The 25,824-nt window shown below is 60.8% G+C and overlaps 2 protein-coding genes across 2 annotated transcripts in view; both read left to right on the forward strand.

Annotated features, from left to right (window-relative positions):
• Positions 1 to 1,218: 1,218 nt before the first annotated feature.
• ADAMTS10 (ADAM metallopeptidase with thrombospondin type 1 motif 10) lies at positions 1,219 to 20,593 on the forward strand. Its single transcript, XM_032394757.1, has 27 exons — positions 1,219 to 1,260; positions 3,572 to 3,653; positions 3,997 to 4,154; positions 4,883 to 5,069; positions 5,258 to 5,604; positions 5,963 to 6,119; positions 7,002 to 7,219; positions 8,835 to 8,918; positions 9,002 to 9,147; positions 9,564 to 9,607; positions 9,755 to 9,860; positions 9,948 to 10,094; positions 10,296 to 10,437; positions 13,110 to 13,217; positions 13,612 to 13,757; positions 13,857 to 13,920; positions 14,934 to 15,036; positions 15,317 to 15,450; positions 15,551 to 15,674; positions 16,605 to 16,685; positions 16,771 to 16,934; positions 17,029 to 17,155; positions 17,249 to 17,378; positions 17,748 to 17,952; positions 18,232 to 18,408; positions 18,482 to 18,641; positions 19,833 to 20,593. The coding sequence occupies exons 4-27, from the start codon at positions 4,982 to 4,984 to the stop codon at positions 19,940 to 19,942; spliced, it is 3,312 nt and encodes a 1,103-aa protein (XP_032250648.1). The 5' UTR covers positions 1,219 to 1,260; positions 3,572 to 3,653; positions 3,997 to 4,154; positions 4,883 to 4,981; the 3' UTR covers positions 19,943 to 20,593.
• A 1,429-nt stretch (positions 20,594 to 22,022) lies between these two features.
• The window catches only part of MYO1F (myosin IF), a 31,839-nt gene continuing 28,037 nt past the window's right edge, over positions 22,023 to 25,824 (forward strand). Inside the window, exon 1 of the mRNA XM_032394768.1 lies at positions 22,023 to 22,147. Within this exon, the coding sequence (XP_032250659.1) occupies positions 22,145 to 22,147 (3 nt within the window). The 5' untranslated portion in view covers positions 22,023 to 22,144. The remainder of the gene's footprint in view (positions 22,148 to 25,824) is intronic.

Consider the following 25,824-nt stretch of genomic DNA (forward strand, 5'->3'; position numbering starts at 1 on the left):
AACCCACAGGCAGGCCGTCCCTCAGGTCTGGCCTGGGGCGGGAATGGTATGGAAGCCGAGCCGCAATCTGGTAGGAGCTCCAGGAGCAGTCTGGTATTTATGGAGTACCTGCTGTATGCCTGAGCCCTGACCTAACCTTCCAAATTCAGGACAAAAGAAACAAATGTTTGCTGTTGAACGAACCCCTCTCCCAGCGGCCTGTAAGGTTGTTATTACCCAGCGTGCAGGGAGATTCAGGAGGCCAGGCCAGGCTCTGTGAGGTTGGGGGTCTCTGCCCTGAAAGCTCCTGGAGCACCAGCGGGAGGGCCAGGCACCTAGAGGCCTGTGGGGCCACCGGCCACCTTGGGTTGGATTTTCACTCCTGCCCTGACTGTGCAGGTCAGCCCCATCCATGTGTTAGCTCCACATCTACTGAGAACCCACCCAAGGGTGAATAAAACCCACTGGGCCCCTGCTCTCATGAAACTGTCACTCTCCCCGTCTCTAGCCTCAGTTTTCTCTTCTGTGAAATGGAACCAGCCAGGCCCACGGCAGGTCAACCCCCCAGAGGGGAGCTCTGGGAGGGCAGGGGCGGGCTGAGATTTATTCAGCCGCCCTGGGCACGGTGCCTGGCACACGGGTGGCGCCCAATAAAGGCTTGTTTGAGCAGGACTAGCCCTCAATAAGTAACAGCTGTTGTCGATGCGGCGGAGCGGGCCGATGCCGGCGAGGGAAGGGGCTCTCCCCTCCCCCACCCTCCACCCACTCCCCCCTCCCCTCCGCGCCCCATTCCTTCCCCTTGCCCCCCACGCGACGCTGCCTCCTTCTCCATCCCCCACCTCCTCCCGCCTCTTTCCATTCAATCTCCCCTCCCCCCAACCAGCCCTACTCCTCTCCCTCCTTTTCCCCTTACCCCTACCCAATTCTTCCTCCCTCCCCTCCCCCCCACCCCGCCTGTCTCCCCTCCCCCACCTGCCACCTTACTCTCCCCCCTCACCCAGCCCCCACGGCGGGGCCGGTCCGGGCGGGGCCGCCCGGGCTCCCGGGTCCCTGGCTCGGGTCCAGCTCGCGGCCCAGGCCGGGCGGCGGCGGCGGCGGGCGGGGTTCTGGCCGCGCGCGGTTTGGGGGTTTTTTATAACCCTGGCAGGCGGCTCAGGAAGTGCCTTCCCCGCGCCCCCTCCCCCGGCCACGCCGCCGCGCTCGCTCCCTCCCTTCCTGCGCAGGGCGGCGAGACGGCGGCGGAGACGGCGGACGGAGGCCCGGGCGGGCGGCCGGCCGCAGGTAGAGGCGCGGGCGGCTCGGCGGGGAGCGGGCTCGGCGGGGCCGGCGGGCGCCCAGGGGAGGGGGCCGGCGCGGGGTGCCCGGGGGTGACCTTGTGTGTCTGCGTCGGGCGGGGACGGCCGCGGGCCCCGGTCTGTTGGACCGTCCAGCCTCGGGGCTTGTGTCGGTGTGTGATGTCCCTAAGTGTGTGCGACACTGAGGTCATGTGGGCGGCTGTCTGGGTGTGTTTGCTGCGTGTGGGTATGTGTGTCGGGGTGCGTGTGGGCATCCACGTACGTGTGAGTGTTGTGAGTCCGCATGTGTGTGTCCGCATGAAATGTCCCTGAGTGTCTGGGTGTGTTCGAATTTGTGTGCGATCATATAGGGTGCTGTGTGTGTGCAGAGGTGTGAGTGTAAGCCAGTGTCTGCTGGGTGTGTAAATGTCTAGGTGAGTGTGAGTGTCCCTGTGCTGAGAGTGTGTCTGAGTGTAACAAGTGTGTAAATGCCCGTATGTGAGTGCGTCTGGTGTGTATGTCAAGTTCTGTGGGACTCTGAGTTTGTCCGTTGTCTGGTGTGTGTGAACGAGTGTGTACGTGTCTGTGTGTGTAGGCCCAAGTGTGTGTGTGTCTCTGGGTTGTCTTCTGTGAATGAGTGTGTACGTGTGTGTGCACATAGGTCTGGGGAGTGTGTGGTTGTGTGTCGTGTGCGTTCGCCTCTGGATGTGTGTGTTCTGAGCGTGTCGGTGTGTCGGGCCGGGAGCCCTTTGTGGGTCTGCGGTGTCCCGTTGTCGGTCCCCGGCTGCGCAGGTGTGGTCACCCTCGAGTGTGTGCGTCGCTACCAGTGTGTGTTTGTGTGTCTGGGTGTGGGAGTGGCATCTCCCACTTCCCTTGAGTCGGTCACCGAGGCCACAGCCGTCTGTCTCCGAGTGTCTCCAGTCCGTCGGGCTCAGGGCCTTTAATTAGTGGCTAGTTGAGGGGGACCCGCCGGGGCGCCGGCCCCCTCCTCCCGCGGGCCGCGGGCGGGCCTTTGTCTGCTCTCCCGGCAGGGTCTGCCTCCCGCCCAGCCAGATGTGCAGCGCCTGGAGGAGGCCTCTGCCCGGGCGGCCTCGGCCTTGGCCTCCACAGAGTGGCCGGGTCTCCCCGGCACGGCCCAGGAGGTCTGGGTGTGGAGCGGCGGGTCCTTCCCGGATCACTGGGATGGGATGGAGCCTCCGCTGTTTCCGGGCCGCTTCCGCGCGGCATTTCCTCCTCCAGCGCTGGCACCGTCCCCGTGCTGGCCGCCTCCCTCCTGCCTTCTGGGAGGAGGGGCTGGGAGGAATGGCCAAGCCTGGGCACGCGCGCGCGTGCGTGCGTGTGCGCGCGCACACAGCCACACGGGCACACGCATGGCCACACACGGGGTCACATGGGCACACACACCACACAAAAAGTCACCTACATACATACTTACACGGTTACACACACACACACACACACACACACAGAGTCATGCACATGCAGTCACACACACACCCCGGTGTAGGTCCCCTGCTGTTGCCCCCAGCCAGGCTCTGGCCAGGAACCCCCTAACCTCCCTGCCATCAGTGTCATTTTCTCCCCAGACGCACTGACCTGTTCCCAGTACCCCCAGTGCCCTGGGCAGGTCACACCTCACCACCACCCTGCAGGCGGGGCCACTGTCCCAGATCCTCTTTCCCACCTCGCCCTGGTGGGACACCTGTGTGCCCTCCCCCTCCAGATCCCCCCTCCCCATCCCCACCCACCTATGCCAGGTCCTTCCACACCCTCCCCACACACCTCAACTGAGCCAGAAGCACAAGGGAAGCTGTGAGGTCATTGGGAGAAGGGCCCCAGCCCTGGAGGACAGGGGTGAGGACCTCAGGGGTGGGGAGCAGGAGAGGCTCAAAGACACTGCAGCCAGGACCAGAGCCACAGGGCCACTGGGGGAGGAAGATTCTGCACCGGGCCTGGCAGTGTAGGAAAGAAGGAGAGGGACAGGACTGGGGGAAGGGGGCTCCAGCCTCACGCTGCAACGAGGCATGGGGGGGAGGGGGGTTAAGGCAAGAGGAGGGTCGGGGAAACTGACCAGGAAGGGGTTTAATCAGAGCTGGTCAACGTCTCCAGGATGGAATAGGGGAGAGGAGGCAAGAGGAGATGGGGGCAGGGGGCGGCCGAGTAGGGCATGAGGGAGCTTTGGTGGGGGACTAGGAACTGAGGGAGGATGAAATCCAAGAGGAGGTTCACCAGGGTCAGGGAGAAGGACAGAGTATTCTCAGCCACCCTTGAACTCCAGACCCAGCCCAGCTCCTCCTCACTGCCCCCTCCCCGTCCAGGCGCTGAAGAAGAGGCACTGAGGCCCAGAGGGGCTCGCGCACAGGTGTCCAACGCCAGGCCGTCAGCTGAAGCCCCCAAAAGGTAAAAACAAACAGAAAAACAAGGGGTAATCATTAGCCCAGCTGAAGGGAGCCGTAGGGTCGCAGAGTGTCTTGGAGTGAGCTCCCCATTGCTGGAGGGGTCCAAGCAGAAGCGGGTAATTTCAACTTCTAAGTCTGCATCTTGTTGAAAACCTGGCTCCCTCCCTCATGTGCTGAACTGCCCTGTTTGGAGATCGACTCTCAGACTTGGCCAGGCTGCAAAGAAAACAAGACAGTGTGTGATTAAGGGGGAAACAGCACAGAGGAGGAGGAGGAGGGTGGAGACAGGAGTGGGGAGGAGGGTTTGGCACAGGGTAGTGGCCCAAAGTGGTTTCTGTGCGCAGCAGGCTGGCCTGGGGCAGATGCCAGAGAAACTGAGACCTGCCGGGCAGGCCTAGAGCTTCCAGAAAGAAGAATCTGAAAGGAGAAGGAGCCGAACCAGAAGCAAGGCTGGAAACAGAGGGTGGAGGAGAGGTCACGGGGACAGACGCCACCTGTAGGGGTGAATAATGCTACCCCGTGGCGGGGGATCCAGTGGCAGGGCCTAAGTCAGATGGGGTTAGTGGGAGGAGCCAAGCACTGGCTTCTGGTTTAATCTGGGCTGAAAATGCCCCCTGACCAACACAGCCTTCAAGTGTATCCCAGGCCAGCCTCCCCTTGCTGCCCTCCTGCATGCTCCTCTCAGGCACTCTGCCCAGCCACACTGGCCCTTGTGGTCCTGGGTCAAGCTCCTCCCTGCCTCTGGGCCTTTGGCCCTGCCGCTCCTCTCCCTGGGCACCTTCTCCTGTCTCCACATGATGAGTTTCTTCTCATCCTCTGCACCCCTGCTTCTGAGCCTCCCCGTTATTTCTGGAGAACTTGACACTATCTGAACTCCTCTCATTCAGTCACTCCCAGGAGACAGCCCCTCGGTGGGCAGGGACAGCATCTATACCATGCATACCATTAGCCAGGGAACGAATCCTCGGGATTATCGTGGAAATGAAATGAAATGGTGTGAAAACGCTCAGGCCAGTAGCTGGCACGTAGTAGATGCCCACAGAGTCAAGATCCCTGTGTGTCCTCAGAGTATAGTGAGGATGAGGGGGGTGGGGACAGGGGGACGGGGGACTTCTGCATGAGGAAATGCCACGGGCATCCCTGAGGCTGGGAGTGAGGGGCTTTGGCACTGGCCACACTGGGCAGCAGGACCAGGCACCCGCCCCCCCCAACCCAACTCCTCTCTCCCAGGAGCCCAGTGATGCTGCCCAGGCTGTGAACAGGGGAGGCAGTGCTGTGGGGGCTGCCGGCAGCCGGGGCTGGAGAGAGACATGTGGACACGTGGTCTCTATGGCTCCCGCCTGCCAGATCCTCCACTGGGCCCTCACCCTGGGGCTGGGCCTCACATTCGAAGTCATACACGCCTTCCGGTCTCAAGGTAGGGGTGTTCAGGGGCAGCATGGGGAGAGAACAAGGAGCCGAGGAAGGGTCAGTGGGGCTGGGATGGCAGTCACTTGGGGGAGGGCCCTGGGGTCAGCGAGGCCAACATCATTTGCCCTGTAGCCAAGCAGCAAAGACACGGATCATTCCCAGGGCTCGCCCCAAGCCTCTGACCCTCGCCCACAGATGAGTTCCTGTCCAGTCTGGAGAGCTATGAGATCGCCTTCCCCACTCGAGTGGACCAAAATGGGGCCCTGCTGGCCTTCTCGCCCCCGGCTTCCCGGAGGCAGCGTCGGGGCACAGGGCCAGCCCCAGAGTCTCGCCTCTACTACAAGGTGGCCGCACCCAGCACCCACTTCCTGCTGAACCTGACCCGCAGCCCCCGCCTTCTAGCGGGGCACGTCTCCGTGGAGTACTGGACACGGGAGGGCCTGGCCTGGCAGAGGGCTGCCCGGCCCCACTGCCTCTACGCCGGCCACCTGCAGGGCCAGGCCGACAGCTCCCATGTGGCCATCAGCACCTGTGGGGGCCTGGTGAGCGGAGGGTTCTGGGAAGCAGGGGGAAATGCCCACCAGTTTGGGAGTTAAGAAAAATACTTTTAAATATAGGTCAGAGAAGGAATCCTGGTGGATATTTTTAAAACATTTTGGGCTAATCACAAGGATTAGTTATTTTAGGATGTAGCTAAAGCAGAACTTTGAGGACAATGTGTAGCCGTCGGTCAGGCTGTAAATGAATGAACCAAAATTCCACCTTAGGAAGGTGAAAAAGGAAAAGCAACATAAACCCGGTAAGATGGAAAGAATGAAATCGTAAAGACAGAGATAGGGTCCTGTGGGTCCCGGGAACCAAAATCTGATCCAAGCCCTCCGCCCACTCCCCAACCCCCAGCATGGCCTGATTGTGGCAGATGAAGAAGAATATTTGATCGAGCCCCTGCAAGGTGGGCCCAGAGGGGCCCAGGGCCCAGAGGAGAGTGGCCCCCATGTGGTATACAAGCGCTCCTCTCTGCGTCACCCCCACCTGGACACAGCCTGTGGAGTGAGAGGTACCTCTGTCTTCCTGGGGATGGGCAGAGGGGCCGCACATCTTTGCCTTGAGGCCGAGGCAGGCAGCGGTGTCTGATGGCCCAGGAGTGAGTGAGACAGGTTGCTCAGGTGTAAAACCCTCCGTCTCCAGGATGACAGTGTGATCAGACAGTTAAGTGACCGAGGAGTGGCAGATACTCGAGCCACTGCACAGTGTGCAAACCCTGTTCAGAAGGTCCGATTTACAGCCAGACTTGCAGGAGGACAGGGGTCTGATCAGACGTGCAGGGGGCGGGGGAATAAGAAAGCTGGATGAGATAGATATTTATAAGGGCCATCGTCCAGCTGCAGGGACAAGTTCGGAGCCCTGGGACGTGACATGAGGGGCGCCATCCGACCGTCTGGGAGTGGGACCCCGTGTCGGACCTACAACCACAGTCGGTTGTACGAACGGAAGGGTGGGTCGTTGCACAGTCGGACGGCCGGCGAGACCGGTTGGGCGGTCAGACCCTCCAGCAGTGGGGTGTCCCCCAGCTGCACAGGTGGGCAGCGCGTTGATGAGAACGTGGCACGGTCGGAAGGCCACAGAGTCCCGCCAGCACACAGTTCCCGTGCTGAGGCGGGCGGCTCCACGCCTACGGTTGGGCAATGGAACTTTCAGGAAGTGGCACGGTCTTGCTGGTTGTCGTGGGGCCCGGGGCGGCTGTGCAACCGACCCGTGTGACGGCGTGGAGCCCGTCATCTGGGTAGCAGGCTGTTGTAGAGCCAGACGTTGCACAACCAGGACACCCGGTAGCCGAAGCATGAGCGCTGTGACGGCCTAGGGGGCAGATGTGCCGTCAGACAGGGTCGGTCGTGGACATAAGAGTAGGCAGCACAATGACCAGAAATTGTCCATCCAGACGAGAAGCCGTGGAAGGGGCGGCCGTGGTGGCTGCGCACGCTGAAGCCGCCACCTGCCAGGCCCCTGGGGAATGAGACTGAGCGTGGCCAGCCAGGCCTGAAGCGCTCGGTCAGCCGAGAGCGCTACGTGGAGACCCTGGTGGTGGCTGACAAGATGATGGTGGCCTACCACGGGCGCCGAGACGTGGAACAGTACGTGCTGGCCATCATGAACATTGTAAGTGCCTCCCCCTCCCTGGCCGCGGAGCCCCGGGACCTGGAGCCGGCCTCCTGAGGTCAGGGAACCCGAGTGGAGGGGGTGGGGTGAGAAGGGTGGCCGGTGTCTGGCAAGGAATGAGGAGAAGCAGCCTCGCTGGGCGGCTGGGAGCGTGGACTCAGCAGCCTGCAGGGCCCGGCCGAAATCTCGGTTCTGCTGCTTTTTAGCCGTGTGCCCTTGGACCAGTCACTGCCCCTCTGTGCCTCGGTTTACCCACCCATAAAATGGGGATAGTAATAGTACCTCCTTCACGAGGCGCAGGTGGTTGCAGTGAACCGACGTAGTGTGTGGAAGAGTACCTGGCACGCGGTAGGGGCTGCGTAAGCGTCCGCTGTCTAAAACAAGGACGCAGCTTGAACTTGAGGTCAGCAGTACCCACATGGGCACACGTCCGAATCCTGCAGGCACCTGCCTATAACTTCACACAGGTGACCTCACTGACCCACACTCAGATATGCCCAGGGCCCACACCAGCTCTCCGTCAAGACTCCAGATCTCTCCGAGCCTCAGTTTCCAACTTTGTAAAACGGTGTTGCCATAGTATGTACCACAGAGGGAAAGACTGGGGGCGGCACCAGACAGAGCATTTGGCACGCAGTAAGAGCCCGACAAGGGGCGTTGTTTCGCTAATGCGAAAAGGGAAGAGGAGAAGGTTAGCAGACAGAGAGGTGTCCCGATGTGTTGACATGACATTGCATGTGACAGCGCTGGGTTCCGCCCTAGCCCTGCTTCCCTCCCCTGGGCTTTCAAAGTTGTCTGGAACCTTCCAGGGTTTCTGTGGGTTCCCGCGTGGGACAGTGATGCCCCAGGCTGCAAGATCAGTGCACACCGTGGCCCCCCTCTCCCCTGGGCACTTCCTTCTTCTCCCTCAGCACTGTCTCCAGAGCTCCCTGCCCCTCACACTTCCACCTTCTTCTGGTGATGCTCAAATTGGTACCTTTATATATTTTTTAAGATTTTGTTCATTGATTTGAGAGAGAAAGAGAGCGCACAAGCAGAGGGGAGGGGCAGAAGGAGAAGGAGAAGCAGACTCCCCGCCGAGCAGGGAGCCCAATGCGGGGACACGGGGCTCGATCCCAGGACCCCGGGATCCTGACCTGAGCTGAAGGCAGATGCTGAACCGACTGAGCCACCCAGGTGCCCCCAAACTGATACCTTCAGACGGCCGTGGAATGAGACCAAATGTGCACTCTCTCAGGCCGCCTCTGGGCAGAGACACTTGAGGCTGCTGCAGGGTGGGTAGGGATGGAGGACAAATCGACAAGCTGAATGGGGGTGAGTCAGAAATGTACTGGTAAGCAACCCGCGCTTTGTACGCAGCCTTACCCAGACACGAAGCCCACTTGTGGCACCTTACCCGCGGTGTGTCCTAACCTCTCTGTGTGTCGGTCTGCCCCTCTGTAAAACGGGAATGATAATTGGACCTACTCGTGCGAAGATCTGCACAGCAGGCTTAGTCCGAGGCCCAGCACACAGGAGATACTTGGTGAAAGAGAGCTGTTGCCATTGTTTCGCTTTTTGTCTCCTCCTCTGGGCCCCTCTTAAGACTCGGTCTCTCTTGTTTCTTGGAGGTCAGGTTGCCAAACTTTTCCAGGACTCGAGTCTGGGAAACATCGTTAATATCCTGGTGACACGCCTCATCCTGCTCACGGAGGACCAGGTGCGAGGCCCCCCCCACCTGCCCCTGCCCCTGCACGTGCCCCCTGGGGTGGCTGGCGCCCATGCCCCTCTGTCTGTCTGCAGCCCACCCTGGAGATCACCCACCATGCCGGGAAGTCCCTGGACAGCTTCTGTAAGTGGCAGAAATCCATCGTGAACCGCAGCGGCCATGGCAACGCCATTCCGGAGAACGGTGTGGCCCACCATGACACAGCGGTGCTCATCACGCGGTGAGGGGCGGGGAGGCCTCCAGGACGTGGGCCGGGGGAACGAGTGGTCCCGGGGACCATCCAGGTCCAGGCAGGGGTCACTTCTGCCGGGAGATGGGAGAGGCTGGGGAGCCAGGGGTGGGGAGGGGCTGCTGGGAGCCTGAGAGCCGCGGTGCGCGGGGCGAGGGGAGGCAGGACAGTTGGGCCACCGCTTGGACGCAGACACACTCGTTCACTCACCGTGTCATTGATGCAGTTGGTCAGTCACATACGCACCCCAGCATCCCCGAGGTCCGCTGGGGGCAGAGCGCGGGGCTCCGGGCGAGAGGCAGGTAGTGCCTCCCAGGCAGAGGGGAGCCTCCGGAGCTGGTCATGGTGGCACCAGCAGGGCTTAGGGAGGTAGCCCAGCCCCTGACCGCCCCCCTCTCCTTCCACAGCTATGACATCTGCATCTATAGGAACAAACCCTGCGGCACACTAGGTACTTCACCCCTGTAGGTTTCAGGCACCCGTGAAGGCAGCGGATGGGTGCCCCCGGCCCGGCCCTGGCAGGGTGGGGACCTGGCAGGGTGGCCGGGCCGGCCAGCACAGCCTGAGCCCACTCTCGCCCCACGCGCCCGTTCCCCAGGCCTGGCCCCCGTGGGCGGCATGTGCGAGCGGGAGAGAAGTTGCAGCATCAACGAGGATATTGGCCTGGCCACTGCCTTCACCATCGCCCATGAGATTGGACACACGTGAGGCCGGGGACACCGCGGGGTGGGGCGGGGCGGGGGCAGGTTCCTCAGCCCTGGTGGTGGAGCTGACCAGGCTGCTCTCCCCAGGTTTGGCATGAACCACGACGGTGTGGGGAACAGCTGTGGGGCCCGTGGCCAGGACCCGGCCAAGCTCATGGCCGCCCACATCACCATGAAGACCAACCCTTTTGTGTGGTCGTCCTGCAGCCGCGACTACATCACCAGCTTTCTGGAGTGAGGACGTGCCCGCGTGCCCGCCCACACTCCCACTCACCTTGGCTGGGCGGGGAGGGGGGAGGGTCTGGAAACCAGAGCTGCCTCTGAGAGGGGTCCTGTTCCCTGCAGGGCTGCGCCCTAGGACCCGCACCCCACCGGGGCTCCTGAACTCTTTGCCTGCAGCCCCCTAACATAACAGCTCCTTTCTTCTCGCCACAGCTCAGGCCTGGGGCTGTGCCTGAACAACCGGCCCCCCAGACAGGACTTCGTGTACCCCACGGTGGCACCTGGCCAGGCCTACGACGCAGACGAACAGTGCCGCTTCCAACATGGAGTCAAATCGCGTCAGTGTAAATACGGGGTAGAGAGAGCCTTCCTGCTTTCCTTCCTGGGAGGGGAGGGGCCACAGGGTATGGGAGAGCCGGGAAGGGGGTGAGCCCCCGCAGGGGCCAGGGGGAAAGAGGTGCACGGGTGTACAAATGTCCCGTGCACTCAGACAGTGACGGGGATGAAGAATGGGATCTCCTGGTCCTCCAGACCCCTGATTTTGGGGGCCGGGCTGGGGAGACCTTGGGTACCACCTTCTGTCCAGCCTATCAGGCCACCTGTGGGCTGCAGCAGGACTAAAGTCCCAAGCCCCCTAATTGGGCAGTTTTTCACCAAACATTCCAAATGGGGTGGAGATAGTTCCCTGGGGACGGACCATCTTTCCCACTTGGCAAAGAACTGGGCAGAGCCTTCCAAGGACACCCTGTCTTCATTCCCCTCATCCCCCACCAACTGGTTCACAAGATCGCCTGGCCCTGATGCTTGGCTAGACAAGCTCTGAGCCTCCGGACCACCCCTCACTCTTTGTGAGGTTTAGATTGACTTCCCAAAGCCCCGTCCTTTTGTAGAGAAGCAAGCTGGGGGTCCCACTCCCAGCCGCCCACAGGAAGCTGGAGGCCTGCGGGCTTCCTCAAGACTGCAAAGATCAGAGTCTGGACGGCCACGTCCAAGCTAAGGCCATGTTCACTCAACACAGGAAAAGGCAACTGTTGAAATGCCCTCACTTCATCCCAGGGCAAGACAAGGAGACAAACCCTGGAATCATTTCTATTTACTCTTGCCCACCCTCCCCCAACTTGGCTGGTAACTAACTGCAGCACCCTTAACGAATTTCCAAAGAATCTGGAAGCCACCATTGAGCATCTGCTGTATCCCAGGTATCCTAACAACAACGACAATGGCTGACATTTACTGAGCACCCACCATGTGCTAAGCATGTGATACATCTCATCTCATTTAAACTCTTGACCATCCTGCTACTCCCACATTACAGATAAACGGACCGAGGCATAGGGAGGGTGCCTTGCCCAAGGTCACAGTTCAAGAACATGTCAGAGCTGGGACTCAAATCCAGGTCTCTCTGTGACTCCAAATTTTATAATGAGGTGGGGGAGGGGAGGAAGTGTCAGAATATGGAGCATGCACCAGTGCTGGCTGTATGTTGAATTGATTCTTTCTTTTATTTCTCCAAGGAACATCTTCCCGGCGCCCCTGGCAAAGGGGGAAATTATTGACTACATATAACTTGGCTAACGTGTGTAAAGAGCTGGGCCTAGTGCCTAGTCCAGAGATAGCTGTGGTCACTGTTACACAATAACAGGGAGTTTATGCAATCTCTTTCGCATGCCTCTCAGCCTTTTATGTAGGCAAGGCCCATCTCCCAGATGAGAAAATAGAGAGAGGGGGCCGTGTCGCAATTCCCCAGCGGAGCTGAAGTCTCCCAGAGCGGCCCAGAGCCCGTTCATATGCACCACAGCGCCTCCTTGTGGAGAGGAGGAAAAGCAGCACTGGAATAGCCGGTTCTCTTTAAGAGGGGTCCGAAGTGGGATGAGGGGGCCCGTGATATTTTTACAAATGGCCGGGAGGACACAAGCCAAGAGAAGCCAGAAAAGCAGGCTGGAGTTTTTAGCTGAGACATGTCCTCTGAAGGAGCAGAAGGCAGGGACTCTGGAGGACGGTTGAGGGAGCGGACTTGAGAAAAACTTCCCGAACTTCTCATGTGTGTGCACGTCTTTCAGAGGCTGGCCCTTCCTACAGCCATTGATTGGCCCAATCCCAGATCGTCAAAACTTGAAAGGATTAGGTTCAAAGAGGAAATGGCACATGGTTATAAAAAGGAGAATGAAGGCTCTCCACTTTGGGGGGGGGGGGGGGCGGAGACCCTGGGAGGTGGGGCAGGATGTAGGCTAGAGGGTCAGAGATTTGGCCACACCTGAACCCAGTGGGGTTGGTCCAGGGATATTCACCTAAAGGGTCAAGAGTGACTTCCTGGGACTCGTCTAGCCCAAGCAGGATTTGGACAGGAAGGTGGGCAGATTTTTCAGTGGGGGAAGTAGAGGAAATGTCCCACCCAGATCCAGCCTGACCTTGTTCCTGCCCAGCCTTCCATAGAGTAAAAGCTCCAGGAGCTTCCTCAGTTTGGGGGGCGGGGGGGGGGAGGGGGTGGCAACAAGGAGGACCACCAGCTGGAAAAAATTAGAGATGAGGCCTTTGACCTGAGCCATCTTCCAGGCCCGAGTTTTCAGAATTCCTGTTCTCCCAGGGGCCCCTGCACCCATCCCAACAAGGAATGCAGAATCATCTCCATTCCTCAGCAGGTCTGGAGACTCAGAAGGTACCAGAGTGATGAGATCACAGAGCGGTCCATTAGCGGTCCATTCTAACCCGGGCCGCCCCTCAGAAGCTGCGTGGCCCCTCGCAAGTGACTTTTTCTGTCTGAGCCTTGGTTTTCTGACAGTGAAATGGGGGTAGTAATGCCTAAGGGAGCTTACGGCACACACGGACGTTGGATAAGTGCAGCTCATAAGGCAGAGGGGAGGTCTCAGGCCATGCCCCACAGGAGGATTCAAGAAGGCTCCTGGAGACCCAGCAGAGGAGCGCCGGGGCCCCACTGCGAAGCGGCAGTGAGCGGGTCGCCGCCCGGCGGGCGGGCTGCCGGAGGGAGGAGGGCGGGGGGCGAGCCTGAGCGGGCGCCTTGGCCCGCAGGAGGTCTGCAGCGAGCTGTGGTGTCTGAGCAAGAGCAACCGGTGCATCACCAACAGCATTCCAGCCGCCGAGGGCACGCTGTGCCAGACGCACACCATCGACAAGGGGGTGAGCGCCGGCCAAGGCCGCCAGCCGGGCCCCGCCCCCTGCCCTTGAGCCACGCCCACCGCGCCGCCGCTGGGGTTCTCCCGCGGCTCTGGTCACGCCTACTGCCCGCAGGTCCCGCCCATGGCCTGAGGCCCCCCCCCCCCCCCCGCCCCTACTCCAGCCGCGCTGGTCCCCGCGCGAGTTTCACCTCCAGGCGGCGACCATAGGCTTAGGCCACGCCCCTGTATTGCCAGGGTCCGAGTGCCCAGACCCCATTTCCACCCTCGCCCCTTCCGTCCCATCCCAGGGGTGCTGAGACCTCGGGCTGGGAGGAGGGGCGGGGCAGGAAGGAGCGCCGAGATCCCGGAGTCTACCGAGCCGGACTCACCCCCTCCCTCTCCCCGACCTTCGGTAGTGGTGCTACAAGCGCGTGTGCGTCCCTTTCGGGTCGCGGCCGGAGGGCGTGGACGGGGCCTGGGGCCCGTGGACCCCGTGGGGCGACTGCAGCCGGACGTGCGGCGGCGGCGTGTCCTCCTCCAGCCGTCACTGCGACAGCCCCAGGTCAGCCCTCAGGCCCCTTTGTAAAGAGAGCGGGGCGGCCCCCCTCTATCTGCCCCCGGCCCCACATCTCTTCTGTCCCCCCACCCCCACCCCTTCCAGGCCAACAATCGGGGGCAGGTACTGCCTTGGTGAGAGACGGCGGCACCGCTCCTGCAACACCGACGTGAGTTCCCCCAGGACCCCAGGCCGGGATCCTCGGCCCCTCTTACACCTCACCCCTGCCCTGCCCCGCCCTCCCGACACCGGCCCCTGGGCCCTGGTGCCGACAGGACCTGGCTCCCCTGCAAGCGGCTGGCTCCTTCCAATTCTCAGATGACTCTCCCACCTTGAGCTTGCTTGACCTCCACAACCTCCTCCAGCTATAGCGCGCCCCACCCCCTCCCTTCAAAGCCCAGTTTCCCCAAACTTCCCCCCCACGGCCCCGCCCCAAAGCCGTCGCTGAGCTCGCTGTCACCAAACCCAGTGGTCACGTTTGGGTCCACTACTGCACTCCCTTCCGACTAGGAAGCACGGCCTCTGTCCAGAGCTCCCCACCCCACCCCCGCCCCCCTTGCTGCCATCACCGGGCCCAGTGCTCCCGCTCTTCCTGCTACACTTTCTGTCTCCTCTTCTCCACTGCTGTCCCGTATTTAAATGCTGGGGTTCCCCATGGCTGGTTGTGGTTTCTGACTGGGAGCGAGTCTTCTGTGTACGCACCTAATAAGCACAAGGCTTACTGCAGCAGGGGGTGCTCAGAGGGCAGGGAGAGCTTTGGAGTGGGGGGTGAGTGGTCTTCCCAGCCCCACCTGGAGGGGCTCGTGTCTCCAGGGAGTCCACACGCGTGCGCCCCCCCCCCCAAAATGAGTGTCCCTGGCTCCTTTCTAGGCCTGCTCTCAAGAAAGGCCTCGTGGTCTGAAACCAGAAACCCAGCCATCATCCCCAGCTTGCCCCAAACTCTAATGAGTCATCTGCTCCATCTCAGATGTACTTGTCCCTCCAGCCCCACTGCCTGGACCTAGCCCGGGCCACCAACCAGTCTCACCTGGCCCTCCACAGCCTCCTCCCTGGCCTCTCTGCCTTCAGCTTCACCCCTCCAAGCCATCCCTACTCGGAGCATCCGTCCTCCATCCTCGGGCCTGTGCCCTAATTCCATCCCCCACACCTGGCCTCCATCCCGCTCCCCTCTCTTGCCCCCAGGACTGTCCCCCGGGCTCCCAGGACTTCAGGGAAATGCAGTGCTCCGAATTTGACAGCGTCCCCTTCCGTGGAAAATTCTACACGTGGAAGACATACCGAGGAGGTGAGTGAGGGACCCAGGAGGCCATGGGGCAGTGGAGGGCAGCAGCTGGATACAGCATCGTGGGGTCTGCCCTGAGCGCCCCCTCACCCAAGGGGCCGAAGAGCCCAGGATGTGGCTCAACAGTTCCTTGACTGGACGCTGGGAACCCCGACGCCCTCTGCCCAACCTGCCCAACCTTGTTGGGTCTGGAGTCTGTCCCTCTTTGCCTCACCTCCCCCGGGGAGCGAGCAGGGAGTCCCAGGTGGCCTGGCCCTCGGTCTGACGGGGCTGTGCCCCCCAGGGGGCGTGAAGGCCTGCTCACTCACATGCCTGGCCGAAGGCTTCAATTTCTACACGGAGAGAGCGGCGGCCGTGGTGGATGGGACGCCCTGCCGCCCCGACACGGTGGACATTTGCGTCAGCGGCGAGTGCAAGGTGGAGGGGACTCCCAGAGAGAGGGCAGGGGATGGGGGAGTGAAGGCAGGGAAGGGGGGCTCACTGACACTCCGCCCCCCCGCCCCCCCCACTTCCCCAGCACGTGGGCTGTGACCGGGTCCTGGGCTCCGACCTGAGGGAGGACAAGTGCCGGGTTTGCGGCGGTGACGGCAGTGCCTGTGAAACCATTGAGGGGGTCTTCAGCCCAGCCTCGCCTGCAGCCGGTGAGAGATCCCCATTCCCTCTCCCTCTGCCCACTTGGTGACTGGGGGCAGGACTGGCACCATCACAGTAGCCAACATCAGCTACTCAGACCCAGGGGCCCAGTGGGGACCCCAGAAAGTCCCAGGGGCACAGCAATGCCCCAGATCAGGGTCAGGGACTAGCTTGGGCTCTGGTGCCTAAACCTTGGCAATTAACAGGCCAAGAGGGCGCTGACCTAAACCTTTCCCCTCCCCCATCCTGGGAGCCTGGTGCTGGGCTGGAGGCAGAGAGGGGTTGACCGCTCTCCGTGGTCTGAGCCAGGGGCTTGAGGGGCTCTGTGCTGGAGGAAAAGGGTAACTAGGGGAGGGATATCTGCAGGCTGTGGTGAACTTGAGCATGCTTTCCAACCTTGGGCTGAAGGAGAGAGACCCCAGGGAGGGGGTGAGGGGGGCTCCTGGGAGCAAACACACACAGTGAGGCCCCAGTGTGGGGCTCAGGGGATGGGAGGGGACCCAGGTCGAAGTGGTGGAGCCCACTGCAAACCTAACTCTGCTAATGCCACCCTGCTAATGTCAACCCCACATGTCACCTTGTGGGTTGGGGCCTCCACAGCACCCCTGTCCCTCTACGCTGGGGGATAGGGAGTGGATCAGACCATTGTGGTGGTCAGAGAGGCAGGAAAAGTTTGGGTTCAAACCCCAGCCCAGCCACTTCCTAGCTGTCAAACCTGGGCGAGTTGCTTAGCTTCTCTGAGCTTCAGTCTTGTTGTCTGTAAAATGGGCGTGATGACACATCTGCATCACAGGGCCAGAGCTGGGGACGCAGTGCAATGTCCCTGGAAGCACTTAGTGCAGTAATGGTTAGCTGTTATCATCAAGGGCCAGGAATGGGGGAGGTAGGAAGGTGTGGGGGAAGGGTCAAGTGGGCGACATCTGAGCTCCACCGTCCAGGGTATGAGGAAGTCGTCTGGATCCCCAAAGGCTCCGTCCACATCTTCATCCAGGACCTGAACCTCTCCCTCAGTCACCTGGGTGAGCTGGAGGTGGAGGGATGAGGACTGGGGGTCAGCAGGGGGTCAGCATGGCTGGGGTTCTGACCCCGATGCTGTACCCCCAGCCCTGAAGGGGGACCAGGAGTCCCTGCTGCTGGAGGGGCTGCCCGGGACCCCCCAGCCCCACCGCTTGCCCCTGGCTGGGACCACCTTTCAGCTGCGACAGGGGCCAGATCAGACGCAGAGCCTAGAAGCCCTGGGACCCATAAATGCATCTCTCATCGTCATGGTAACGATAGTGGGAGCAAGGTGCCGGAAGATATTAGCATCCTTGTGGGGACCGGAGCTTGGCTTCCACTTGATGGCCCCCTCCCCCACCTCAGGTACTGGCCCGGACAGAGCTGGCAGCCCTCCGCTACCGCTTCAATGCGCCCATCGCCCGAGATGCACTGCCCCCCTACTCCTGGCACTATGCGCCCTGGACCAAGTGCTCAGCCCAGTGTGCCGGCGGTGAGGTCGGGGTGGGGTAAGGGACGGGCACCCGTCCCCTGGGCTCACCTGCTGGTCCCAGCAGGGCTGAGCGGGTCTCTTGCCCACCCCCAGGCAGCCAGGTGCAGGCCGTGGAGTGCCGCAATCAGCTGGACAGCTCGGCCGTGGCCCCCCACCATTGCAGCGCCCACAGCAAACTGCCCAAGAGGCAGCGAGCCTGCAACACGGAGCCCTGCCCGCCGGAGTGAGTGCCCGCGGGGCTTGCAGGGTTAGGGAGACAGAGCAGGAGTGGCAGTGCTCCCAGGATTAGGGTGACAGTGCTCCCCAGGGTGGGGTCAGGGCTCTCCTGGAGGGGGAGTCAGAACCATGACGCTCCTTAGCCTAGTCGGGGGAAATCCTGTCTCCAGCGGTGTGATGCACCTCCCCACCCCCAGTGTGGGTGATGACACTCCACGTGCGCACTGGGGGTGCTCCCTGCAGAAGCGGCAGGCATGCCTGTGCCCGGTTCCGTAAAGATGCTGGCTGTTGGGGAGGAGGAGGAGGATATGCCAGCACCCCGGACCCGGGGCGCCCTCCCCTGCATACTCTCTCAGACCCGCCCCCCCCCCCACAGCTGGGTCGTAGGGAACTGGTCGCGCTGCAGCCGCAGCTGTGACGCGGGGGTGCGCAGCCGCTCGGTCGTGTGTCAGCGCCGAGTGTCAGCCGCCGAGGAGAAGGCGCTGGACGACAGCGCGTGCCCGCAGCCGCGCCCGCCAGTTCTGGAGGCCTGCCAAGGCCCCGCTTGCCCGCCCGAGTGGGCCGCCCTGGACTGGTCAGAGGTCAGCCGCCCCTTCCCGCCCCCGCACAACCCGCTCTCTGTGCAGCGGCGGGTAGGGACTGGGATGCTCATAGTGGGTGCCCACCGAGGCACCTGTCCGCAATCACAAGCCCCTCCTGCTAGACCTAGTGGCCCCCCCGCCGCGCACGCGCGCGACCGGCCCGAGGTTAGCTGACCCCTCCTCGCCTCGCCTCCCTCTGGACCACCATCCTCCCCCCCCACCCCCGTGCGTGAGGGGACTGGAACGCCCAAGAGCATGAAACCCCTTCTCCGACTGCAGTGCACCCCCAGCTGCGGGCCAGGCCTCCGCCACCGCGTCGTCCTGTGCAAGAGCTCTGACCACCGCGCCACGCTGCCCCCCGCGCACTGCCCGCCCGCAGCCAAGCCGCCAGCCACCATGCGTTGCAACTTGCGCCGCTGTCCCCCGGCTCGCTGGGTGACCGGCGAGTGGGGCGAGGTAGGCCGGCGCCCTGGGGGCGGGGGCGGGGGCCGGGGCGGCCCAGCCGAGGCTCAGCAGCGACTCCCCGCAGTGCTCCGCACAGTGCGGGATCGGGCAGCAACAGCGCGCGGTGCGCTGCTCCAGCCACACAGGCCAGCCGTCGCGCGAGTGCGCAGAGGCTCTGCGGCCCCCGGCCACGCAGCAGTGCGAAGCCAAGTGCGACAACGCGCCCCCTGGGGACGGCCCCGAAGGTATGCGGGACGGGAGGCCGAGGGGCACCCAGAGGGCCTTGTCCAGAGCGTGGGAGTCCTGACCATTGGCCTGGAGCATCTCCAACCACCGCAGTGCCTTTCTCTGTCCCCTCCAGGCTCTTCACCCTCTCCCTGCAGACATGTATTAAGTGCTACTGCATGCCAAGCTCTTTAGGCACCTGATCCTTCTGGGCACCCAAACTCAGGTCATTCCCGCAGCCACCTCCATGACCCTCGTCCTGTTCATCTCCACCTGTACCATCAACTGCCGGATTTTTTTTTTCTTTAATTCAGAGTTTCTCAACCTCGGGCACTATTGATGTTTTGAGCCAGATAATTCTTGCGGGACTGGGGCTGCCCTATGCCCTGTAGAATATTCAGTAGCGTTCCTGACTTGCGTCCGCTAGATGCCTGTAGCGCTCCTGCCCCCCAGTGGTGACAAGCAGAAATGTCTCCAGATCTGGCCAAATGTCTCCTGGGGAACAAAATCGTATTCCCTTGAGAATTGCTGCTTTAAATATGTCTTTTTTTTTTTTTTTTTTTTCCTACCTAAGTAAATTTATTTTCCATACAGGGCAATAGATCGCTTACTCCGGGCACTGGAACCAAACTGCCCGGATTGGGCTCCCTCCTCTGTGCCTTCTAATCTGTCAAGGGGGATAAATAATATACTCACTTGAGGCGGGTGCTGCATGAGGGAGATGGAATAAAACAATCCACGTGAAACCCTTTATTAGGCACCAGGCCCTGTCCTACATCACTGGCCAAGTGGGAGCCCGCATCATTGTCGCAGATGGTCGATTACCGTGAACACAAAATACTCAAATACCCTAAAAAGGAGCGACTTCTCTGGAGCTCAGGGTCCTCCGTCTATTACAAAGGATAACGAGCAAGGATTACAGCCCCAAATGGATCAAAAGGATAACTGAAAGGGAATACTTTTCTCATGATTTAATGCTGGGTCTGAGTCCCAGACCCAGCACTGTCTCTCTCTCAAAGTCCTCCAACAGCCTAATGACCGATTTACCAGTCCCCCCCTTTGAGTTAGTTATAAGCTCCCTTTGAGAAGCGAGGAAACTGAGGCAGAAAAGCTAGGAAGCTCAGTGCAGGCTGCAGACGCGCCCCTCAGGGAAGGGGCGCTGAGATCTGATCACTCCCTCCCCCCCACCCCGTTCTCCCGCCCCACTCCAGAATGCAAGGATGTGAACAAGGTCGCCTACTGCCCCCTGGTGCTCAAATTTCAGTTCTGCAGCAGAGCCTACTTCCGCCAGATGTGCTGCAAAACCTGCCAGGGCCGCTAGGGGGCGCGCGGCCCCGGAGCTACAGCTGGGCGCTGGCTGGAAGGGACCCGGCCCGCAGCTGGCCAGCCTGAAGGAACCCGAGGGGGCGGGAGCTGGGAGTAAAGGGTGAGACGAAGCCGGAAGTTATTTATTGGGAACCCCTGCAGGGCTCCTGGCTGGGGGATGGAGAGGGGCTGGCCACCCCAGGGCCCCCTCCTCATCTCCTCTCCCAGTTCATAGTGAGACCCCCTCCAGGGTGGGTTTGAGGAGGGAACAACTGTTCGCCCTAGCGCCCTTTTCACCCACTCCTAGGGAGCCCCCAATACTGCCCCCCCTTTGACCGGAATATGTACTGTGAAGAGTGGGGGTGGGGAGGGGGTCTGCCTGCGTCCTGCCCCCAGCACTGCCCTATCCCTCCACTCTGAGCTGGGGGGGAGGGGGGAGGGAGAGGGTCTATGTCCGCTATGGGGGAGGGGGATTAGCACCACCCCCCTGACCAGACTAGCTACAGGGCTGAGGCAGAGTTGGCAAGATCCGCCCCAGCCTCTGCCCTGCCTGCCCCAGGGGGACCCCGACATCCAGGCGCCCCCATCATGGTGCTACAGGCCCTGCCCTGGGGCCCACACACCCCTCGCCAGGAAGCCCTCCATCAATAAAGTTCTGTCTTGTGTAGATTTCCGAGTGTTGATTTGTGTGCGTTTCAGTGTGTCTGAGTCACACGCAGTCCCCACCACCGAATGGAAGCGGCCGTGCCCCCCTCCCGCAGGTGGTCCCCATCAGTCCAGAGGGGCCTGTCACCAGCACAGACGAGAGCCCAGTGATTTTACAGCTTCTCAAGGAGGGACTCAAAGCTACCCGGTCTGACACCCGCCGTCCCCGGCCACCGCATCCCCAGGCCCTCGGCAGGCTCCAGCCGCACGGGGCTCCCGGGCCTCGCGGAAGTTCCTCAGTCTCCCGCCATCTTCCCATCTCGGGGGGCCTTTGCTAGAGCTGCGTCCTCTGCCAGGTGTACCCTCCCCTCCCCTTTTCACCTGGTGAACGCCAGCTCACCCTGCGGCCTCAGCGTCCCCTCCGTGCAGAAGCCCCCTCGGAAGCCTCCAACAAGGAGAAGGTGCCCTGCCTGCTCATTCACCGGCGCCTGGAGGCATGGGTGCGGTTGGCAGGCGCCGAGCCCTCGAGCAACCTCGTGCGGGAGATTCCGGGAGAGATGCGCTCCTCCCCCGACGTGGCCCACCAGGGGGCGCCGCGCCTTGCCAACGTCCCGGCGCGACGCTGTGTGCCGCCCGGAGCGCAGGGATACCCGGGTCCTCGCCTCCCTGCCAGGCTCCCAGGGTCGGCGTACGCCTCCTCCCCGCTGTGTGGCACGGGAGGTGACAACCTGTCCGGAATGCCACTTCCTAAATGCCAAGAGGAGACCAGGACGTGGCCTGCTGCTCTCCCAAGATCGGGACATGGGCCAACACTTGATGAATCCTATGTGTGCCGGGCACTGCGGCGAGGGCCTGCGCCCCCATTTTATAAGAAAGTGGGGGGCCCCGGAAGTAGCAGAGCCGGGGGGTATTAAATCCAGAGCTGGCATCCCAAGTCTGGGATCTAACAGCTGCCCCCTGGTTCCTGGTAACTTCCACTCATGATGTGTGTCGTCCGCCCCCCCCCCCGCCCCCGCCCCCGACCCACATGGCTCCCCACTGGCCTTTCTGGGGAAAAGACCCGCAGAGGCGGCTCTGGAAGAGGGAGTTTGCTTAGGGACGCCGGAACAGTCGCACATCTGAAGTGGTTTTGAAGAGACCTGAGCAGCCCAAGTGCTTCCCGAGGTTGCTCTGAACGAGAGGTCAGTCCTGCAGCCAGCTGACCTGCGTGCTATTTGCTGCAGCCTCTGTCCACGGAGTTGGAGAAAGGGCCTTTCCGGAGCCTGGCAGCCGCTGCCATCAATCCTCGACCTCTCCCTTCAGGCTCAGAGCCCCAAACGGCCAGCACCCTCAGCCCCAGGGCTGCAGCGGGAGCTCTCTCCCCGCCCTTAGCCCAGCTTCCCTCCCCTGTAGCAGTGGCCCCTCCCGCTAAAGGAAGTGGGAGGGGGGCTGTTCTAAGAGGAACTAGGGCTGGGAGTCTGGTGCAGGAGCAGGAGCAAGGCCATGCCCGAGCCACCCCCCAGAACACCCTGAGCCTCTACCCCTGCCACGACCTATCCGGGTGCTCCCCAGAGGCCTGATACAACCTCCGACCATGGTAAGTCCTTCAAGGGCGGGCCCTGAAGTGCAGGGGTGGGGGGCACCAGCCGAGTGGAGGTGCCCTGGATGCCACCAGTCAGAAGGTGGGGCCGTGGGGATGGGCACAGCAGACCCTTTGGGGGTCCCTCACTGTAGCTCAGGTGCCCCCAGCATCCTTCACCAGGGACCAAGCTCACATCTGGTGGTGCCAGGATGCCAGAATGGTGATGGGGGACCAAGGATGGACCAGTAACTGAAGGACAGAGGATGACCCTGTGGAATCACACGGTATCTGCAGGGACAAGGACAGACCCCTTTCTCGGGGCTTCGGGAACCAGTTTCCAGCCCAGCTGGGTCCCTCATCTTCCTGTGTGGCCTTGGGCAAGTCACTTCCCCTCTCTGGGCCTCGGTTCCCACATATGTCATATTTGGAAGTCAGCTGAGATGTAGAAGGTGGTCGGGGAAACTCTCAGAACTTCAGAAAGTCTATGGGTTCCACCGCTCTGAGTCCACAGCTGGGAGCAGAAGCTGGGTCGAATGGGCAATGGGGGGCAGCGATGGTGTGGTGACATCCTGCCTGTGTAGGGGTGGTCTGGTCGTAGCAATCCCAGAAACAGAAGACAGTGAGACCCGGCCCGGCCATACCACCACTGGTACCCTTCCGAGCATGTATGGCAAGGGATACTCTGCGGCCAGAGGTGTTACCACCCAGGTGAGGTTGAGATCTGGTGACGATTAGGTGACAGCGTTCAGGAGACTGTCACTGACACAGGTCTAGACCCAGCAGCATCATGACACATGTGAAGAGAGAGCCCAGGCTGCTAGAAAATTTGCCCCCACCGCTCCTTCAAGCCACTTCAGCTTTCATTTTTTGTCAGTCTGTCAATGACAGCATGTGGCAGGGACAGTCACAGAGCCAGTGGTGACAACTGCAGTCTTCCTGGCAGTTGCAGCAGATAGCTGACCAAGGTGGAGGAGGCTGGGTGGTAGACCAAGCAGCAGGGATTGTGTTAGTCTGAGAGAGAACCTCTCCTGACTTCAGAAAGCCGAGGATACATTGGGCATCACTGGCCAAGGACCCCTCTGGGTAACTCACAAACCAAACCATCAGCTAGAGCTCTGGGCTTGGGATGGAAATTCTTCGAAGAAGGAGCCAAGCCAGGAGGGCTCAGGAGATCAGATGGGCAGACTTTGATCAAAAGAACACAGGAAACGATTTGCTACTTGAAAGAAAAGCAACCCCTCCCAAGGAAGCCATATGAAATGCTTAGTCAATAGTTTGCTACGCCGACGGGCTGTGGGAGGGGAGAAACTCTCCCAAGAGGACCACGGAGGGAAAAAAAAAAAGAGCAGACCCCATCCACGAGGCTAATACTTCTATCGAGGGGTGCTGATTGCTTCCTGGAGGGATGATGACAAGTGCCAGGAAGAGCGTTGAAAGATTCAATGAAACAATGTCCATAAAGTGCTTTACAGAGCACCTCCTATGCCCTCTATATAGTAACCATCACTGTGGGTGATGCTCATTCATTGCTGGAGTTAGTGATGGTGGTGGGTGGAGGTGACTCATTCTCAGTCGCTGTTGAACGATGGTAGTTGGGTTGTTGGTACCATTCGCAGTGATGGTGCTCATTGCTGTCTGTTGTTGCAAGTTGGTGGTGACTGTAGTTCTCGTGGGTGTGCTGGTGGTGGTGATGGTTGCTTTTGGTGCCAGCTAGTGTGGAATGTCTGCAGTCGGTGGTGGGTCATTGTCAGGGTTGATCCATGGAACAATGGCAGTTGGTGGTCCCTGTCCTTCGGAGTTGGGTGGGGATGGTGTAGCATCCTTTTGCTGTTGGTTGGTCATGTTGGTTTCGGGATGGCTGTTTCCATGGTAGCTGGCCATGTGTGGTTATTGATGGCGGGTATTGTGAGCGTGGGTGTCATGGCGGTGGGTGATGCTAGGGAAATTGGTGGTGCAATTCGTCATTGTTTTCCTGTTTGATGTTGACTGCTGGTGCTGGTACTGAGGTTCAGCAGTTTTTGTTTGACTTTGATGGCAAGGTGGGTGAAGGCAACAACTGACTGTCCCCAGTTGGCGGTGGTGGTGGTGGTGGGGTGAGGGTAAGGGTGATTGTAAAGTACAGACACAAAGCAGGGAGACCAGTGATGTGGCTGCTTGGTCCACAGGCAGCAGCCGTGGGGATGGACAGAGAAGGCTGTTGGCCAAGAGAGAGTTGGGGTGGAGGACTCTAGAAGGACAAGTGTCCCCACCTGTCCCCTCCAGTTAGGCCAAAAGGAAACTGAGAGCCTTCCCCCCAAGGGAGGGGGGACCTCAAGAGCCTTTGGAGGCGAGGATGCCGTCTGCACAGTGCAGGGATGCAGGGTGTGGCCCCAGAACCCCACTGAGTCGGGGGAGGACAGGACCAAGGCTGCAGTGACACGCCGGGGTGGGGGGTGGGGGACAGGAGCTGGGGGCCGGTCCCAGCAGCAGCTGCCGTGGCAGCTTCACATCTCTTCCCTGCTTGCGACCACAGCTCGCAGGACCCCAACGAGGAAGGAAGTGGCTGTTTCGTTAGTCTCTCCATCTGGGGCTCTTCTCATCAGCACCCAGGAGCTGGGAGGCCAGAGCAGTTAGGGCAAATTGCAAAAGCTCCCACGTCCAGCCTCTCCTCCTGGCCTAGCACCCTGAGCCTGTGGGACCGGCCAGCTTCAGGCTGCTGCCGCTGGGCATGGTGAGGACAGCTAGTGTTTCTGCTTCCCAAGCCTGACCTCATTGAATCTGCACGGCTAGCTGCCCCCATGAGGCCTACAGCCCTCAGTGTTCCCATTTGCCCGATAAGGAAATAGCCATCACTGTTTCCAGATGAGGAAATAACCTTCCCTTCCAGGGAGGTTAGGTGAGCTGCTGGACAACCCAAAAGTGGCAGAGGATATCAACTCAGTGACTCCTAAGGTCATGCTTTTAACAGCCACCTTGACCTGCAACGTCCTGCTCCTCCCTACAAGATGAGGGGCCGTGGGGGCTTGGGGGTGCTGACATGCCCCAAGCTGCCCAACCCTCCAGCCTCATTTTGACCTGGAATCTCCACTCCAAAGAAACCAGAAGCCCCACTCCACATGCCCTCTGTCTTAGACTGGGGGGGAGTCTCTCCGAAGAGCCAAAGTTAGAAGTTACCTCCCACCTCCCACCCCAGCCCTGACTCTCTTTCACAAGAGCCCCATCAGGTTGAGTCATACTTGGCTTGTGGTCAACTGTGACCACAACATCTTCGTTGCACCCCCACCCCCAAGGAAGGGACTCAGAAATTCAGTTTCAACTTGATCTAGGAGACTTGGGAGCCACAGGGAGATGGGTACTCATGACACAGGGCAGGAGGCGGCAGTCTCGTCCCAATGGTACCTCATTCATTCCTTCACTCCCTCAACAAGCATCTATCCACCAGCTCCTATATCCTCTGTCAAACACCGATCACCTCCACTAAATGCTCTTGGAGTCACCAGCTGCCATTTCCTGAGGCATCCAGTGCACCTCCTCTCTGCACTGGCTCACTGACTCCTCTCAGTGAGAGAACCAGTGGAGGAGGTTTATTATGGAATCCATTCTACAGATGGGAAAACCGAGGCTTGGAGAAGTGAAGCAGCCTCCCCGGGGTCACATAGTCAGTCAATATCAAGCCAGGCCTCACACCCAACTGGTCCCATGCCAAAATTCTT

The sequence above is a fragment of the Phoca vitulina genome, unplaced genomic scaffold, assembly GCF_004348235.1.
Source record: "Phoca vitulina isolate PV1807 unplaced genomic scaffold, GSC_HSeal_1.0 scaffold81, whole genome shotgun sequence".
Classification (NCBI taxonomy): Eukaryota; Metazoa; Chordata; class Mammalia; order Carnivora; family Phocidae; genus Phoca; species Phoca vitulina.